This window comes from Oryctolagus cuniculus, chromosome 17, assembly GCF_964237555.1.
Source record: "Oryctolagus cuniculus chromosome 17, mOryCun1.1, whole genome shotgun sequence".
NCBI lineage: Eukaryota > Metazoa > Chordata > Mammalia > Lagomorpha > Leporidae > Oryctolagus > Oryctolagus cuniculus.
Window position 1 is genome coordinate 35,038,158 of NC_091448.1, and position 18,491 is coordinate 35,056,648.

Consider the following 18,491-nt stretch of genomic DNA (forward strand, 5'->3'; position numbering starts at 1 on the left):
GATAACCTGACTGCTTCTATAAGAAATTGTTCTAAGGATGATAAATCTTCAAAGTGAGACTGTGAGATGTATTTTTAATTTTTTTAATTTGTTTTTAAGATTATGGCATCGTCAAAGCATTGTGGTGTCTTTTTTACTGCTGCTTGCTGTACTTATAGCTACGTATTATGTTGAAGGAGCACATCAACAGGTAAGAGGTTCAGCAGTTCTTGCACACTCTCTAATCCCAAACAATTTCAAAATGGGACCATGAAGGTTTCATAGAATTTCTACCCTCAACATTTTTAGGTTTGTCTTTCTTTTATTTCATAGCTGGTACCTTTATGTAAGGCCATACGCTAAAACAATTCATGTGTCTCCTCATGGCCAGTCAGCAAAATGTTGTTATATATGATTCTTTTTGCCCTTGAAGATTTAAATGTACATTTCCTAACCATGTTCCATCCATCCAACAACATGAGTCCTTTATGCCAAAGTTTTCGTATTTTCTGTAACATATTTTTGTGATCATCTAAACAGGCTTCGTCCAAAGTTAAGGATTAGGTTTTATTTATATAAAAAGGTTATTTGCCTATAGTCCACAAGTACAACATTACTGATAGGAACACAAGATACTTGTTTAACAACTTTTGTTAAAATAGCAAAACCTTCGTGTATTCTAAGAGGTAATGGTTCTAAAACTGTCATCTCATATTGTAAAGCAGTTTACCTCTAATCAGAGAAGTTTTTATAGTTAAATGCATTCCTTTTAAATAATCTATGTATACTGGGGCTGGTGCTGTGGTGTAGCGGGTAAAGCCACCGCGTGCAGTGCCAGCATCCTGTATGAGCGCCAGTTCAAGTCCCAGCTGCTCTACTTCTGATCCAGCTCTCTGCTATGGCCTGGGAAAGCAGTAGAAGATGGCCCAAGTCTTTGGACCCCTGTACCCGCGTGAGAGACCCATAAGAAACTCCTAGCTCCTGGCTTCAGATCGGTGCAGCTCTGTCCGTTGCGGCCATCTGGGGAATGAACCAGCAGATGGAAGACCTCTCTCTCTGCCTCTCCTTCTCTCTGTGTGTAACTCTGACTTTCAAGTAAATAAATAAATCTTTTTAAAAAAAATGATCTATGTATTCTAAGAGTTTGCAGTGAACTAGCATGCTGGTTTTACTTGCAAACATTTGAGGAATTTCTCTAGAAATAAGTCTAGAATTCTAACAAGTCTGTCTTCCAGTAGAATTAAGTGAAAAGCATCATGGTCTAAAATATACAGACATTATTTTATTCCCATTTTTTCTTGGATAATCAATATTTTACTCTGTTCACAAATGTTACATATAAACTGCCCCCTTTTAATTGGTCTGCATTATCCTGTCTTAAAATTTGCTTTTTTCCTATGTCTCCTTTTTTTTAAAGATTTATGTATTATTTATTTGAAAGTCAGAGTTACAAAGAGAGGGTTGGGGAGAAATAGGGAGAGAGGGATAAGTGAAAGAGAGAGGGACATTCCATCTGCTGTTCACTCCCCAGATGGCCACAATGGCCAGGGCTGGGCCAGGCCGAATCCAGAAGCCATGAGTTTCATCCAGGTCTCCCGCTTGGGTGGCTGGGGCCCAACCACTTGGGCCATCTTCCTCTGCTTTTCCCAGACTGTTAGCGAGGAGCAGGTTTGGAAGTGGAATGGCCATGACATGAACTGGTGCTTCTGTGAGATGCCAGCATTGCATGTGGCAGCAGCTTTACCCACTACCCCACAATGCCGTTCCCATCTTCCTATGTCTTCTAAATAGAAAAGACTTCAAAGGTTTAGAAACAAGAAGTTTTTTCCAGTTAGATAAAGTTGTTCCCACTTCTACTATCACTTGAAGATATTAGACCTCTTCAAGGAGTATTTACTTAAAAAAAAAAAAAAAGATTTATTTATTTATTTGAAAGAGTTACACAGAGAGAGAGAAGGAGAGGCAGAGAGAGAAAGAGATCTTCCATCTGCTGATTCGCTCCCCAGTTCGCTGCAACGGCTGGAGCTATGCTGATCCGAAGCCAGGAGCTAGGAGCTTCCTTGGGGTCTCCCACGTGGGCACAGGGGCCCAAGCACTTGGGCCATCTTCTACTGCTTTCCCAGGCCATAGCAAAGAGATGGATCAGAAGTGGAACAGCCGGGACTGGAACCAGCGCCCATATGGGATGCCAGCACTGCAAGCAGCGGCTTTACCTACTATGCCACAGTGCCAGCCCCCGAGTATTTATTTTTAATACTTTGTTTTTATTAAGAGCTATTTTAGTTGATTTGTTTTATTTTGCTGGTGGTTTATAAATACCTCCTTTCTGTAATGAGAATTCAGAAGTATTATCTCATCTCTTTTGTCTTTCAGTATGTGCAACGTATAGAGAAACAGTTTCTCTTGTATGCCTACTGGATAGGCTTGGGGATTTTGTCTTCTGTTGGGCTTGGAACAGGGCTGCACACCTTTCTGCTTTATCTGGTAAGAATAACTTTCTTATAACAAGCAAACATGAAAGAGATTTTCTGCTTCCTTATTGGTGCTTTTAAATCAAAAGTTAAAATTCGAAGATTTGTATTTAATTACATTTCTGTTTTGGAAGCACACTGATCTTTAATAGAAGCTGTAAGTTTCACTCAGAATTTTGTTTTGCTTTTCATTTTGGGATTGAGGATTTAAGAAAAGAGGGAGGAAAAATAGTTCAGCAAGTAAAGTTATTTATTTATGTTAATCCAGCCAGGAAGTTTTTCCTCTTAGATTTTAGAATATTGTTTCCCTTGTTGAGGCAGTTCTGATTTTAATCATTTAATTTACATTTTTAAAAAATGTATTTGTTTGAAAGATGGGAACAGAGCTCCCATCTGCTGGTTCACTGCTTAAATGCCTGCAAAGGCTGGGGCTGTTCCAGCTCGAAACCAGGAGCCGGGGACTCCATCCATGTTTTCCACATGGGTGACAGGGACCCAGCCACCTGCTGTCTACCACAGTTCGTGAACAAGGAGCTAGAATCAGAAATAGAGCATGGACTCTAACCCAGGCACTCTGATAGGAGATGCAGGCATTTCAGCCAGTATCCTAACTGCTAGGCTGAATACCTAACCCTAAGATACTTTAAATGAACAAAATTCCATATAAGACTTCAAGGGAGTTTGGGCAGTTTGCTTTTTCTGATGATGAGCAACAGAGAATACTGTCTTCCCTCACATTCTTAAAGACCACATACATACTTCAGTAGTATTTTGGTTCTTTTATTTATTTAATGTAATTGATGAAGCATTATATGCATGGAACTATATGCTTTCTTAAACACTTTGAACCAAAGTTTTTAAAATACCTTTTCTGAGAAATACACTTGTATTAGTTGAAATGAGAGAGAACACAGATAAGCTTCCCTGTGAATACTCGCAAAAATGCTGACATAATATCAGAACCAGGATGTGAGAAAGGCAAGCCAGACACCTACAGCACAAAATCTGAATAGGCACTATCTCAGAGCCATGCACAGTACAGGCCTGTGGAGTGAGTGCCGCAGTAAATTTTATGTCCTAGATGTCTTGCTTATTTCACTGTGTTCCCTTCCTGAATAATAACTTGTAAACAATTCCATTTTGACAACAGTTTGATTATCATTGGGGAAAAGCAGATGAAAAGATGTCACAGTAATACTGATTGCTGAATAAAACTTAGCCCTGTAAATACTTGCAATCTCTATTCTATAATGAATTCATTTCTGAAGCAGGTATGATATTAAGGAATAATTGCTTGGTTCAATGTGTGCTAAGTTGATGGCTTGAAGAATGCTTTTGGAATAATCTGCAATACATAATTTCTGCAAGCTTATGGAAAGTTAAAGCTTGAGAAATTTTAAAAGGATGCCCTTGTTTGAATGTTGACTGACTCAAATAGGACATAAGTCCTAGGGAACTAACTCATATCATTGCTTCTCTAGTAACTACTACATTCTTAATTTTAAAAAGTTATATGTGTGTATATGTTTGTTTATTTATTTATTTGGGAGACAGAAAGAAAGCTCCTACCTGCTGGTTTACTCCCCAGATGCCTGCAACAACCAAGGCAGGGCCAGGGTTGAAACCAAGAGCCAGAAACTCAGTGCCAGAGCCGTCACCGCTGCCTTCCAACTTCTGCGTTAGCAGGAAGTAAGAGTCAGTGGCCAGAGCCAGTAGTCAAACCTGAGTAGACCAAAAGGGGACACAGTTTTCTTAACTGCTAAGCTAAACACTTTTTTGTATTTATTTATTTATTTGAAATACAGAGAAATAACCTCCCTTAAATTGCATAAGAATTTAGGATTAAAAAATTTGAAACCTGGAATATTCATGCTTTATATTTTGCTCATGTTGCTAGAAAACTTACTAACATGACATTTATAAAATGTCTTCAGGCAAAAGCATTATTATTCTAATTTACTCATCCAGGTATCCAGTAAAGGATTAAGATACATACAAATAAGAGTTTATTATGAAATCAAGACTCTGTTTCCATATAGTAAGCAGTTATTTCTGGCCTATATCAGAGCATAGGATTAATAGAATGTGTTTAAACCTTTTACAATTTTATTTTTATTTTATTTTATTTTTTATTCACAATTTTAGAAAATAAAGAGGTACTTGAAGGAAGGTGTCTTTGTCTTTCATTGTACTCACTGCTGTAGCTATTATAGTAGTCCAGCAAGTATGAAGAAATGATCAAGAAACTTCTGAAATGGTATTATAAGAATGGTATTGTTTTTATATGAATCTTTCTCTGGTTATGTATGTAAATTATTTTTTAAAGTTTTTTTTTTTTCAAGATTTGTTTATTTGAGAGGCAGAGTTAAAGAGAGAGGGAAAGACAGAGACAAAGGTCCTCTATCTGCTACTTCATTTCCCAAATGGCTGCAACAGCTGGAGCTGGAGTGATCCAAAGCCAGGAGCCAGGAGCTTCTTCGAGGTCTTCCCACCTGGGTGCAGGGGCCCAAGGACTTGGGCCATCCTCCACTACTTTCCCAGGCTATTAGCAGGAAGCTAGATCAGAAATGGAACAGCCAGGACCGGAACCCACTCCCATATGGGATGATAGCACTGCAGATGGAGGCTTAACATACCACACCATAGTGCTGCCCCATGTAAATTATTATTATATGTTAAATTTATATTCAAAATCATTGTGACATTATTACTTCTGTTAATAAACTGAGATCCAGGGTGCATCAGGGAACTTTTATCAACATTATGTAAGCCTGAATTTTTATATTGTTCTTTGGTGAGTAGCATTTGGAATTCTTTGAAATGCCCTAAAATTAGAAGTGTATAAAATAGTGTAAAATAATTTATGAGTATATAATTTTGACTGTAATGTAGGAGAGTGATTGAAGTTGGGAGAGAAGAGCTACATGGAGGTGACAGGAGGAATGGAGAAGATAGTGTTTATAAAAAAACTTACATAGAGAACCCAAACAAAATGAAGGCAAAAGAAGGCATAGGTCTTTGATGTTTCAAGAAGTGCTTGGAGTAGCAGTGGCCATTGAATAAGATAGGACAAATCTGATAGGGAAATCTTTTAAAAATATTTATTTATTTATTTGAAAGGTAGAATTACAGAGAGAGAGGGAGTGACAAAGAGATCTTCCATCTGCTGGTTCACTCCCAAATGACCACAACAGTCAGGGCTGAGCCAGAACAAAGCCAGGAGCCAAGAACTTCATCCAGATCTCTGATGTGGGTTTCCGGGGTACAAGTACTTGGACCATCATTTGCTGCTTTTCCATATGCACTGGCAGGGAGCTAGATCACAAGTGGAGCAGCCACGACCCAAACCCACGCTCATATGGGATGCTAGCATTGTAGGCAGCGGCTGTCATGACCTGCTGTGCCACAATGCCAGCCCCGAGAGAAATTTCTAAGATAAAATTAAAAGGATGTGATGCATTAGAACTGGGGAAGAAGCAGTCAAAGATAACTTGGTTTTTGACTTAAGTAACTGTGTAGATGTTGATGCAGCTAACTGAACAGAGACAGATGTTCACTTGTTCACAATCATGTTATAAGTCTCTGAAAAGAGACACTTAAAGGGATACTGCAATTATTCTGCAAGGTAGATAAGAGCTTCACCTTTATCTAGGTGGGTTGCTGGTACCATTAGTGGGGCGGGAAAAAGAAAAGACAAGTTTGTAAAGGACTAAGAACACATTGTAAAAGTTAAAAGGGGGCCGGCGATGTGGCTTAGCGGGTAAAGCCGGCACCTGCAGTGCTGGCATCCCATATGGGCACCAGTTCAAATCCCTGCTGTTCCACTTCTGATACAGCTCTCTGTTATGGCCTGGGAAAGCAGTGGAAGATGGCCCAAGTTCTTGTGCCCCTGCACCCATGTGGGAGACCCGAAGAAGCTCTAGGCTTCAGATCAGCAGAGCTCCAGGCTTTGCAGCCATCTGGGGAATGAACCAGTGGATGGAAGACCTCTCTCTCTCTCTCTTTCTCTCTCTCTCTCTCTGCCTTTCAGATAAATAAATAAATATTTTTTAAAAAAAAGTTAATAGGCATTATTTCTTTTATAAAAATTTAGGCCGGCGCCGCGGCTCACTAGGCTAATCCTCCGCCTAGCGGCGCCGGCACACCGGGTTCTAGTCCCGGTCGGGGCACCGGATTCTGTCCCGGTTGCCCCTCTTCCAGGCCAGCCCTCTGCTGTGGTCAGGGAGTGCAGTGGAGGATGGCCCAGGTGCTTGGGCCCTGCACCCCATGGGAGACCAGGAAAAGCACCTGGCTCCTGGCTCCTGCCATCGTATCAGCGCGGTGCGCCGGCCGCAGCGCGCCGACCGCGGCGGCCATTGGAGGGTGAACCAACGGCAAAGGAAGACCTTTCTCTCTGTCTCTCTCTCTCACTGTCCACTCTGCCTGTCAAACAAAAAACAAAAAACAACAAAAAAAAAAATTTATTTACTGGGGCCGGTGCTGTGGCATAGCAGGTTAATGCCCTGGCCTGAAGCACAAGCATCCCATATGGGCGCCAGTTCAAGACCTGGCTGCTCCACTTCCGATCCAGCTCTCTGTTATGGCCTGGGAAAGCAGTAGATGATGGCCCAAGTCCTTGGGCCCCTGCACCCGCGTGGGAGACCCAGAAGATGCTCCTGGCTCCTGGCTTCAGATCAGTGCAGCTCCAGCCATTGTGGCCAATTGAGGAGTGAATCACTGGATGGCAGATTGATCTCTCTCTCTTTCCCTTTCTCTTTCTGTGTGTTTGTGTGTAACTCTGACTTTCAAATAAATAAATCTTTAAAAAATTTATTTATTTATTTGAAAGACAGAATTAAGGTGAGAGAGGGAGAGATAGAAAGAGTTTCCATCAGCTGGCTTACTCCCCAGGTGACCACAACAGCCAGGACTGGGTCAGGCTGAAGCCAGGAACCAGAAACTTATTCCAGGTCTCCCATATGGGTACAGGGACCCAACCACTTGGGCCATCCTCCACTGCTTTCCCAGGCCGTTAGCAGGGAGCTGGATTGGAAGTGGAGCAGCTGGGACACGAACCGGCACCCATGTGGGATGCTGGCATTGCAGGCAATGGCTTTACCTACTATGCCACAATGCTGACCCCGGTAGACATCATTTTTTAGAATGGTTTTAGATTTATTGGGCTGGCGCCGCGGCTCACTAGGCTAATCCTCCGCCTTGCGGCGCCGGCACACCGGGTTCTAGTCCTGGTCGGGGCGCCAGACTCTGTTCCGATTGCCCCTCTTCCAGGCCAGCTCTCTGCTGTGGCCAGGGAGTGCAGTGGAGAATGGCACAAGTGCTTGGGCCCTGCACCCCATGGGAGACCAGGATAAGTTGAGCTAAAAGGACTGAGTTCCCATGTAAGGTATGGAACCCACTCACCCATAGTTTCCCCTATTATTAACTTCTCCACTAATGTGATAATTGGTTACAATTGAGGAACCATTACTGATACCTTATTAAGTAAAGCTCATGGTTTATATTAGGTATCACTCAGTTTTGTACATTTTTTTAAATTTATTTATTTGACAGAGACAGTGAGAGAGAAAAACAGAGAGAAAGGTCTTCCTTCCGTTGGTTCACTCCCCTAATGGCCGCTACGGCTGGCACTGTGCTGATCCGAAGCCAGGAGCCAGGTGCTTCCCCCTGATCTCCCATGTGGGTGCAGGGGCCCAAGCACTTGGGCCATCCTCCACTGCCTTCTTGGGCCACAGCAGAGAGCTGGACTGGAAGAGGAGCAACCAGGACTAGAACCCAATGCCCATATAGGTGCCGCAGGTGGAGGATTAACCAAGTGAGCCATGGTGCCAGCTCCTGTTTTGTACATTTTTATGTTATAAGATATTTATTGTATTTATTTGAAAGGCAGAATTAGAGAATAGGAGAGACAGAGGGATCTTCCATCCGCTGGTTCACTTCCTAAACAGCAGCAGTAGCTGGCTAACCCCAGTTTGGTAACCTCAGTTTGGTATAACTACCAAACTGAAGCCAGGAGCCAGGACCCATCTCCCACGTGGGTGGCAGGATTCCAAGCTCTTGAGTCATCCATCCTTTGCTGCTTTCCCAGGTGTATTAACAGGACCTGAATTAGAAGTATAGCAGTTGAGACTTAAACCAGCATGCATATGGGATGCTGGCATTGCAGATGGCAGTTTAACCCACTGTGTCATATTACTGGCCCCAGTTTTTATGGGTTTTGATAATGTATAATGTTATGTATGTACTATTACATTGTACAGAATATCTGCAAATGCCCTGTGCCCCACCTGTTTATTCCTGTTTTGCACTACTCCCCTGGCCCACCACCAAATCTCTTACGACCACTGATCTTTTTACTATCTGTAGTTTTGCCTTTTTTATAATGTTATATAGTTGAAATTGTAGAGTATATATCCTTTTCTGATGGTCCTCTTTTGACCTAGCAACATGCACTTAAGACTGGTTCGTGACTTAATACCTTATTTCATATTCATTGTGTTGATGAACCACAACAGTTTGTCCTTTTGCTTACTAAATATACTTTGGCTGCTCCCAAGATTTGGCAGTTACGAATAGAGCTACTGTCAGTGTTTGCATGCATAGAGGAGTGGGTATTTGGCACAGCAGTTAAAACACTGCTTGGGACTCCTGTATCCCATATGGGACTGCTGGGATTTGAGTCCTGGCTCCACTCTCCATTCCAGCTTCCTGCTAATGCGCATGCTGGAAAGCAGCAGGAAATGGCTCAACTCTTTGAGTCCTGGCTTACATGGGGTACCCTGATTGCGTTCTGGCCTCCTGGCTTCAGCCTGGCCCAGCTCTGGCTTTTGTAGGCATTTGGGTAATGAACCAGCAGATGGGATCTATCTCTCTGTTTCTTCCTTTCTCTTTCCCTCTACCCCTTTTCAAATAAATCAATTAGTTAATTTAAAAAAAAAAAAGAACCACTTTTCTGGAAGTTTTTTTTTTTTGCATGTTTGTGTTTGACTTGCCAGTAGGTGGCATTGCTAATTCAGCCAATACATTATATTTGCTAATTTTGTTTTGGATAAATATATGCATAGAGCAGATTCACCCAAATCCAAACCATCCAGTGCCTTTAGCTTGGAAACATATTCTGTTATTTTTTGATATTTATGTCTACCTAAGATCACTTAATACATGTAAATGTAAATAATTTTCAGGGGACAGCATTGTGGGATAGCAGGTAAAGCTACTGCCTGTGATGCCGGCATCACATATGGACACTGGTTCAAGTACTGGCTGCTCCACTTCAATCCAACTCCCTGCTAATAAGCCTGGGAAAGCAGTAGAGGATGGCCCTTGCACCCACATGAGAGACCCGGAAGAAGCTCCTGGTTCCTGGGTTGGCCCTGGTCCAGTCCTTGCCATTGCGGCTATTTGGGAAGTAAACCAGTGGATGGAAGATCTGTCTTTCTCTCTCTGTGTCTCTCTCTTTAACTCTGCCTTTCAAAATAAACAAATCTTTTAAAAAATTACATTTCTTATTAGTTTCCCACAAATGTTATAGTTCAATAGCTATCGACCAGACTTTCTTTCCATTGTTATACGTATTTACATGCAGGATGTATCTCTCATGGCATGCCCAGGGTCAGATAATGCCAAACTTAGCTAATTTAATTCCATCTTTTTCTTTAATATTTAAGTACCCGTAATTGAAAGTAGTTTTACTATAGGATTAAAACCCTTCATTCTAGTGAAAGTGACATGAGGAGAAGCAGTGACTTGATCAGCCCTTGTCCTGTTGAGGAACAACTTACTATTTTATTCTTTTTAGTATTTTCTTTTTCCACTTAATATCACTGGATGAACTCTTTACTTAACACAGAATTATTCTTAGGTGTTTAAATCCAATTGAAAATTGATCCTTCTTAAAAAATAAGAGTGAGAATAAGAGAGGGAGGAGATGTATAGTTCGGTACACATTCCCTCGGACTTACCCCTAAGGGTAAAGCTAAAAATTTGCCACAGGACTCCAAATCCCATTAAGTTGGCAGGTACCAGTGCCATCTTACTAGTTGAAGTGATCAGCTTAAGTTCATAACTGATCATAAAGATAGGAATAAGTGTCAAAGAGATCACATAAATAAGACCAAGTGTCTGCTAATAATAATAGATAAAATTAAAAAGGAGAGAATGATTCAGCATGGGAAGCAGGCCACATAGCAGACTCATAGAATGATGACAAATGCCCTAAATAGCACTCTGGCCTTAAGGCATTTGGATCTGGCTAAAAAGCCCATGAGAGTATTTCAGGCATACAAAGCCAAGACACTGTGGCAAAAAGTGACCTACATGAAAGATCTCTGTGAGTGAGATCCTGGTCGAAAGAAGGAGCACCTTTATCTGAAGGGAATAGAAAACTTCCACTTTGATTATGGCCCTATCTAAATAATGTCAGAGTTTGTGGACTCAAGAGGCTTCCATAGCCTTGGCAGCTTATGGCAAGCACCTCAGGTAATCACTGACGTCATAAATAAGAGTGTCAGTTGTTAAATCAACAACAGGAGGCAATGTGCTCTTGCTCCCCATGTAGGACCTCTGTCCTTAATGAGTTGTAATGTGAGGATGGTAAAACTAGTACTGTGAGAATGATAAAACTAGTCTTCATTTTTCTATTTTTTACTTTTTTTTTTATTTGACAGAATTAGACAGTGAGAGAGAGAGAGAGAAAGAGAAAGGTCTTCCTTCCTTTGGTTCAACTCCCAAATGGCTGCTACAGCCGGAACTACGCCTATCCAAAGCCAGAAGCCAGGTGCTTCCTCCTGGTCTCCCATGCGGGTGCAGGGGCCCTAGCACTTGGGCCATCCTCCACTGCCTTCCCAGGCCACAGCAGAGAGCTGGACTGGAAGAGGAGCAACTGGGACTAGAATAGAACCCGGCACCCATATGGGATGCCGGCACCGCAGGCGGGAGATTAACCAAGTGAGCCACGGCGCTGGCCAAAACTAGTCTTCAAATAGTACTTTATACTTTCTGTGTCTGTGTGGGTGCAAACTGTTGAAATCTTTACAGAGTTTAGAGTTGATCTCCTGTATATAAAGATAATTGAAAATGAATCTTAATGAAGAATGGGATGGAAGAGGGAGTAGGAAGTGGGACAGTTTAGGTGTGGGAGGGCGGGTATGGGGGGCTGAACCACTATAATCCAAAATTGTACCTTTGAAATTTATGTTTATTAAATAAAAGCTTTCTATTAAAGAAGTCCTTCATTCCTAGCTTTGAAAGAAATAGGATCTATTCGGATTCAAATAGCTGGTTTGAATGTCCAGTCGGATATAACTAACTGTGATTTTTGTTGCTGTTTTTTTTTTTTTTTTTTTTTGCTGTTTTTAAAATTTATTTATTTACTTGATAGGCAGAGTTATAGAGTGGCAGAGGCAGAGAGAGAAAGAAGTCTTCTGTCACTCCCCAGATGGCCGCAACTGCCTTAGCTGCACTGATTTGAAGCCAGGAGCAGGAGCTTCTTCCAGGTCTCCCACATGGGTGCAGGGGCCCAAGGACCTGGGCCATCTTCTACTGCTTTCCTAGGCCATAGCAGAGAGCTGGATCAGAAGTAGAGCAGCCAGGACTTGAACTGGTGCCCATATGAGATACCCGCACTGCAGGCAGTGGCTTTACCCACTACACCACAGCACTGACCCCACTTTGTGAAATTTGGCAAATTTCTTAGCTTTAGAGGCAGAGAGAGAGAGAGAGTGTGTGTGTGTTCCCATCTGCTGGTTCACTCCCCAAATGCTCACAATGATTGGGAATTAGGGCAAAGCTAGCTGCTAGAAATTCTATGTGGATTTTCCATTTGGTTTTCAGAAACCCAATAGCTTGGGCTATCCCACTGCCTCCAGGGTCTGCATTAGCAGGAAGCTGTAATGAGGAGCTAAAAGTAAAAATCAAACTTAGGTATTTTCTTTAAAAAAAATATTTATTTGAAAGAGTTACAGAGAGAGTGGGGGAGTGACAGAGAGAGAGAGAGAATCTTCCATCTGCTAGTTCATTTCCCAAGGGGCTGCAATGGCCAGAGCTGGGCCCAAAGCCAGGAGCCAGAAACCAGGAGCTTCTTCCAGGCTTTCCACATGGGTGCAGTGGCCCAAGGACTTGGACCCTTCTGCTGTTTCCTAGGTGCATTGGCAGGGAGCTAGATCAGAAGCGGAGCAGCCAGGGATCAAACTGCTGCCCACATGGGATGCCAGCATCACAATGCTGTCCCCAAACCTAGACATTTTTTTTAATTTGTCCTAGACATTTTGATGTGGGATGTAGATGCCCTAACTTGCAGCCTAACTACTAGGCCAAACACTCACCCTAAGTTTCTTTACCTTAAAAACTCAGTTTATTGTTCTGTTACTGTGACACACACACAGTGGGTTAAACTGCCATCTGCAATGCCATCATCCCATATAAGTACCAGTTCAAGTTCCAGCTGTTCTACTTTTTTTTTTTTAATGCTGCATTTCTTGATTTGATTCAAAACAGTACATATTTTTAGCATTTCATGGTAGGATTTTACACTTGTCATCTACACAAATTACAAGGTTCTGCTTCGTCTTTAAAAAAAAAATTCCAAAAAGTCAGCCCATGTGCAGCACAAGAATATGCAAAATTACTTTATATTGTACATACTTTTATCAAAGGAAATATAAAGTTCTGACTTGTAGTTTTAAAGAAATACAAGAAGCTAAACAGACTTAAACAGTTAACATTAACTCTCAAATATAAGTCTGCACTTTTGTGTTGTATTTCTCTGAGATGTGAACACCAAGTTCCTAAGAGATTTTGTTTTTCTTTTCAAAGGAAAACTGATAAATTTTCCATAAACCAATCCTTCCCCATCAGCTTAGTCTTTTTACTATTATACTGTCCCTTCCCTTAGTGCTAGACACTTGCATCATTTTATAAAATGAGTGGGCCACTTAGTTATTTTTAGCTAACTCCTCTCCTGCAAAACTCTAAAGTCATAAGCTGATGCAAATACTTCTGCTGAATTTTATTTAACTTGGCAATCTAACTATTGCTGGGCAGTTTGGAAAAGGAGTAAGAGAAAAGTCTCTATCAATGCACATTTGGCTGGTGACGAGTTAGGGGTCTTAAGAATCAAGTTGTCTGATGCTAAGAGAACTTTAAACTCTTTCAAAAAAGAACTTACTGGGGCCAGCACTATGGCGCAGCAGGTTAAAGCACTGACCTGCAGCGCCAGCATCCCATATGGGTGCTGGTTTGTGTCCTGGCTGCTCCACTTCTGATCCAACTCTCTGCTAAGGCCTGGGAAAGCAGAAGATGGCCCAGGTCCTTGGGCCCCTGCACCCGCATGGGAGACCCAGAAGAAGCTCCTGGCACCTGACTTCAGATTGGCGCAGCTCTGGCCATTGCAGTCATTTGTGGAATGAACCAGAAGATGGAGGACCTCTCTCTCTCTCTCTCTCTCTCTCTGGCTCTACTTCTCTCTATAACTCTTTCAAATAAATAAAATAAATCTTAAAAATAAAAAAATAGAACTTACTACTGATTGCCTGAAGGGCTTCTCTGACATTTGTGCATAGATACTCTTGTCAGCATATTGGAGGCAATATTTTATATTTTCCTTCCAAAGGGTCATGAAAAGGCAAATAGGAAGGATAGAATTTTTCTGCACTTTTAAAAGATATTGTTTTTGGGGCCGGCACTGGTGCAGTGGGTTAAAAGTCCTGGCCTGGAGTGCTGGCATCCCATATTGGTGCCTTTTCTAGTCCTCGCTACTCCTCTTCCAATCCAGCTCTCTGCTATGGCCTGGGAAAGCAGCAGAAGATGGCCCAAGTCCTTGGGCCCCTGCACCCATGTGGGAGACCCGGAAGAAGCTCCTGGCTCCTTGCTTTGGATCAGCGCAGCTCTGGCCATTGTGGCCAATTGGAGAGTGAACCATCAGATGGAAGACCTCTCTCTCTGTCTCTACCTCTCTCTGTAACTCTGTCTTTCAAATGAATAAAATAAATCTTAAAAAGATATTGTTTTCTATCATTGGCATCCATTTTAGCCTAGCCATCTTCTGATACTTAAATCTGTGTTTATATTATCCATAAGTGACATTTACTATCAGCAAATTTCACCCTAACATAAATAATCACCTTTTTAAGACACATTTCATTGTTTTATGCCTGCTGTACTTCATTTTTTTTAAAGATTTATTTATTTGTTTGAAAGAGCTACACAGAGAGAAAAAGAAAGGCAGAGAGAGAGAGAGAGCGAGAGAGAGAGGTCTTCCATCCGCTGGTTCACTTCCCAATTGGCCACAACAGCTGGAGCTGCGCTGATCTGGAGCAAGGAGCCAGGAGCTTCTTCTGGGTCTCCCACATGGGTGCAGGGGCCCAAGGTGTTGGGCCATCTTCTACTGTTTTCCAAGGCCATAGCAGAGAGCTGGATCAGAAGTGGAAGCAGCCAGGATTTGAACCAGCACCCAGATGGGATACTAGCACTGCAGGTGGTGGCTTTACCTCCTGTGCCACAGCACTGACCCCTGCTCTACTTCTAATCCAGCTACCTAATAATGTGCCTGGGAAAGCATTGGAAGATGGCCCAAATGCTTGGGCCCCTGCCATGCACTTTGGAGCCCTAGGTGGAGTTCCAGGCTCTTGGCTTCAGCCTGGCCCAGCCCTGATTGTTAGGGCCATTTGGAAAGTGAAGCAGAGGATGGAAAACAGTCTCTCAACTCTCTCTTGCTCTTTCTCTATGTAACTCTGACTTTCAAATAAATAAATTTTTTACAAAAAAAATCCTCAGTTTATACAAAAGTGGGGATAATAATAATACCTATCTCATAAAGGTGTATTAAGGATTAAATGAAAGAACACGTGTGCATTTTTCAGCACTATAAAGTGCCCAATAGACAATTGCTGTTATAATTAGTATCACTTTTTTATCAAAGATTTATTTTATTCAAAAGGCAGAGTTGGAGGGTGGAGACAGAGACAGAGGTCTTTCTTCTGCTGGCTTACTCCCCAACAGCTGGAGCTAGTCGATACGAAGCCAGGAACCAGGAGCTTCTGGGTCTTCCATGTGGGCGCAGGGGCCCAAGCACTTGGGCCATCCTCTGGCAAGCAGTCATTTTGAATTCACATGCTTTAGCTATTCTCAACAAATTATAGGTAACAGTTGCCTGGGGCCAGTGTTGGGGAGCAGCAGGTTATGCTTGGGACGCCCATATATGTGTTTAAAGGCATCAGAGAGTTAAAAGAGTAAAATAATTAGAAGTCCAAGATGTAGGTTAAAGAGGAAACTCAGGAGAGATTATTCATCATAGGCCCTGATAAACCTGTAGGCCTTGAGTGAAACCCTTTAAAAGTAATCCTTCAGAAGAAAGCATGAACTACATCTAAGTCAGCCCTCATGGATATGGAAACTCAGCTTTAAATAAATAATGTAGTTATCAGTTCAGAATCGCTAGGGGCCCAGTTCAGCCTCTGCTTAAATCTAATGGAAAGTAAAATCATCCTAGTCTTCTCATTTTCTTTGTATTTTTTTCTTGTGTAAAGTTAAGCACTGAATTGAAAGTAATCAGAATGATGTACATTTTGGAACAGTGGGTTAAGCTACTGCTTGGAATGTAACATCCAATAGCTGGGTGCTGGTTTGAGTTCCAGCGACTCCACTTGTAATCCAGCTTCCTGCTAATACATCTTGGAGGTGGCAGATGATGGCTTAAGAGCTTGGGGCACTGCCCCCATGTTGGAGATTCAGATGGAGTTTTGGACTCCTGGTTCTGGCCTTACTGAGCCTTGACCATTGCAGGCATTTGGAAAGTGAACCAGTGTGCATGCCGTGCACTCGCTCATGCTCCCTCTCTGTCTCTCTGTGTCTCTTGCTCTGCCTATCAAGTAGATGAAAATGATAAATAAATTAATCAGATATATGAGGAAGCAAGTCAGATTTTTTAAAAATTTATTTATTTATTTAAGAAGCAGAGTTAGAGAGTGAGGGAGACACAGAGAAAGGTCTTCTATCTGCTTGTTCACTCCCGGAGCTGTGCCTATCTGAAACCAGGAGCCAGGAGCTGCTTCTGGGTCTCCCTTGCGGTTGCAGGGGCCTATCCTCTGCTGCTTTCGCAAACCAGAGCAGAGAGCTGGATTTGAAATAGAGTAGCCAGGTCTTGAACTGATGCCTACGTGGGATGCTGGCACTGCAGGCAGCGGCTTTACCGGCTGCGCCACAGTGTTGTCCCCAGGGGGGCAAATTAATTTGATCAAAAACAATGCAAGCAATACAAAGATTCACAGAGTATCCATTTAATGCACTTAATTAGACATGTACTTTTTAATCCAAAATTAATGTGTTCAAGGAGACAACAAGTTTTGAGGATTTTGACTGAGAATTGAAAACTGTAAAAGAGCCAGGTGGAAATTCTAGAATAAATTTTTTAAGAGAGCCGAAATTAAAAACTAATTTAATAAGCCTTTTGAAAGATACAACTAAGAGAATTGAAAAAATAGATCAAACTACGTAAAACTTAAAAGCAGAGATGGAGAAAAAATACATACTTTTTTAAAAGCAACTCATATCATGGTGTCATTAATTTTGTTGAGAAGTCATGTAACAGAGTAGAATAATTATTTTTTCATTTTTATTCTTTGGACAGGCTAATAGAGATATTCCATCTACTAGTGTACTTCCCAAATACCTACAACAGCTGGTCTAGGCCAGGTCAAAACCAGGAGCCTGGAACTCATCTGGGTCTTCCATGTGGGTGGCAGAGACCCGAGACTTGAAAATCTTGGAGTGCAGATTACCAGGAAGCTGGACTTGAACCAGGCTTCTCAGGCGGCATCTTCACTGCCTGCACTAGATGTTCACTCCTGGTATCTTTCTTTCTTCCTTTTTTCTGAAAGACGTATATAGTTCTCTCATTCACAGGTTCTTGACCCAAAGGCTGGGGTACTCCAGTTGCGATCTAGGCCTCTGCTAAAGCGACTGGGAAAGCAGAGGAAGATGACTCAGTGCCACCCACATGGGGCATTTGGAAGAAGCTTCTGTTTCTGCCTGGCCCAGCCTTGGCCGTTGTAGCTATTTGGGGAGTTAACAAGAGGATGGAAGGTCTCTCTCTCTTTCTGTCTCTCCTTCTCTCCATAAATCAGGCCTTCAAATAAATAAATAAATCTTTTAAAAAAGAGATTGAAATTTTTAAGTCCGGTGCTGCGGCTCACTAGGCTAATCCTCCGCCTGCGGTGCCAGCACCCCAGGTTCTAGTCCCAGTTGGGGTGCTGGATTCTGTCCTGGTTGCCCCTCTTCCAGTCCAGCTCTGTGCTGTGGCCCAGGAGTGCAGTGGAGGATGGCCCAAGTGCTTGGGCCCTGCGCCCGCATGGGAGACCAGGAGGAAGCACCTGGCTCCTGGCTTCAGATCGGCACAGTGCACTGGCCACAGCGCACCAGCCGTAGTGGCCACCTGGGGGGTGAACCAACGGAAAAAGGAAGACCTTTCTTCTGTTTCTCTCACTGTCTAACTCTTCCTGTCAAAAAAAAAAAAAAAAAAGAAAAGAAAAGAAATTTTTAGAGGGTCCCTATTATAATACCCTTATAAAAGAAAAAAGCATAGGGGCTGGCACCACAGCTCACTAGGCTAATCCTCCGCCTGCGACACCAGCACTCCAGGTTCTAGTCCCGGTCGGGGCGCTGGTTCTGTCCCGGTTGCTCCTCTTCCAGTCCAGCTCTCTGCTGTGGCCCAGGAGTGCAGTGGAGGATGGCCCAAGTGCTTGGGCCCTGCGCCCGCATGGGAGACCAGGAGGAAGCACCTGGCTCCTGGCTTCGGATCAGCGCAGCGCCAGCCGTAGCGGCCATTTGTGGGGTGAACCAATGAAAGGAAGACATTTCTCTCTCTCTCTCACTGTCTAATTCTGCCTGTCAGGAAAAAAAAAAAAAAAAAGCCTAGGAATAAATCTAGTAAAAGACGTGCACAACCTCTACATAAAACTGTAAAATATTAGGAGAAAGACCCAGACACATGGTCATTTATTTAAAGATATATTTCACAGCTATTTGTCTCAGTTTTATCTACAGAATCTG

The 18,491-nt window shown here is 42.5% G+C and overlaps 1 protein-coding gene across 1 annotated transcript in view; it reads left to right on the forward strand.

Annotated features, from left to right (window-relative positions):
* VMP1 (vacuole membrane protein 1) overlaps positions 1 to 18,491 on the forward strand; it is a 136,931-nt gene that overhangs the window by 32,868 nt on the left and 85,572 nt on the right. The window contains exons 4-5 of the mRNA XM_002719255.5: positions 100 to 190; positions 2,353 to 2,463. Of these exons, the coding sequence (XP_002719301.1) occupies positions 100 to 190; positions 2,353 to 2,463 (202 nt within the window). The remainder of the gene's footprint in view (positions 1 to 99; positions 191 to 2,352; positions 2,464 to 18,491) is intronic.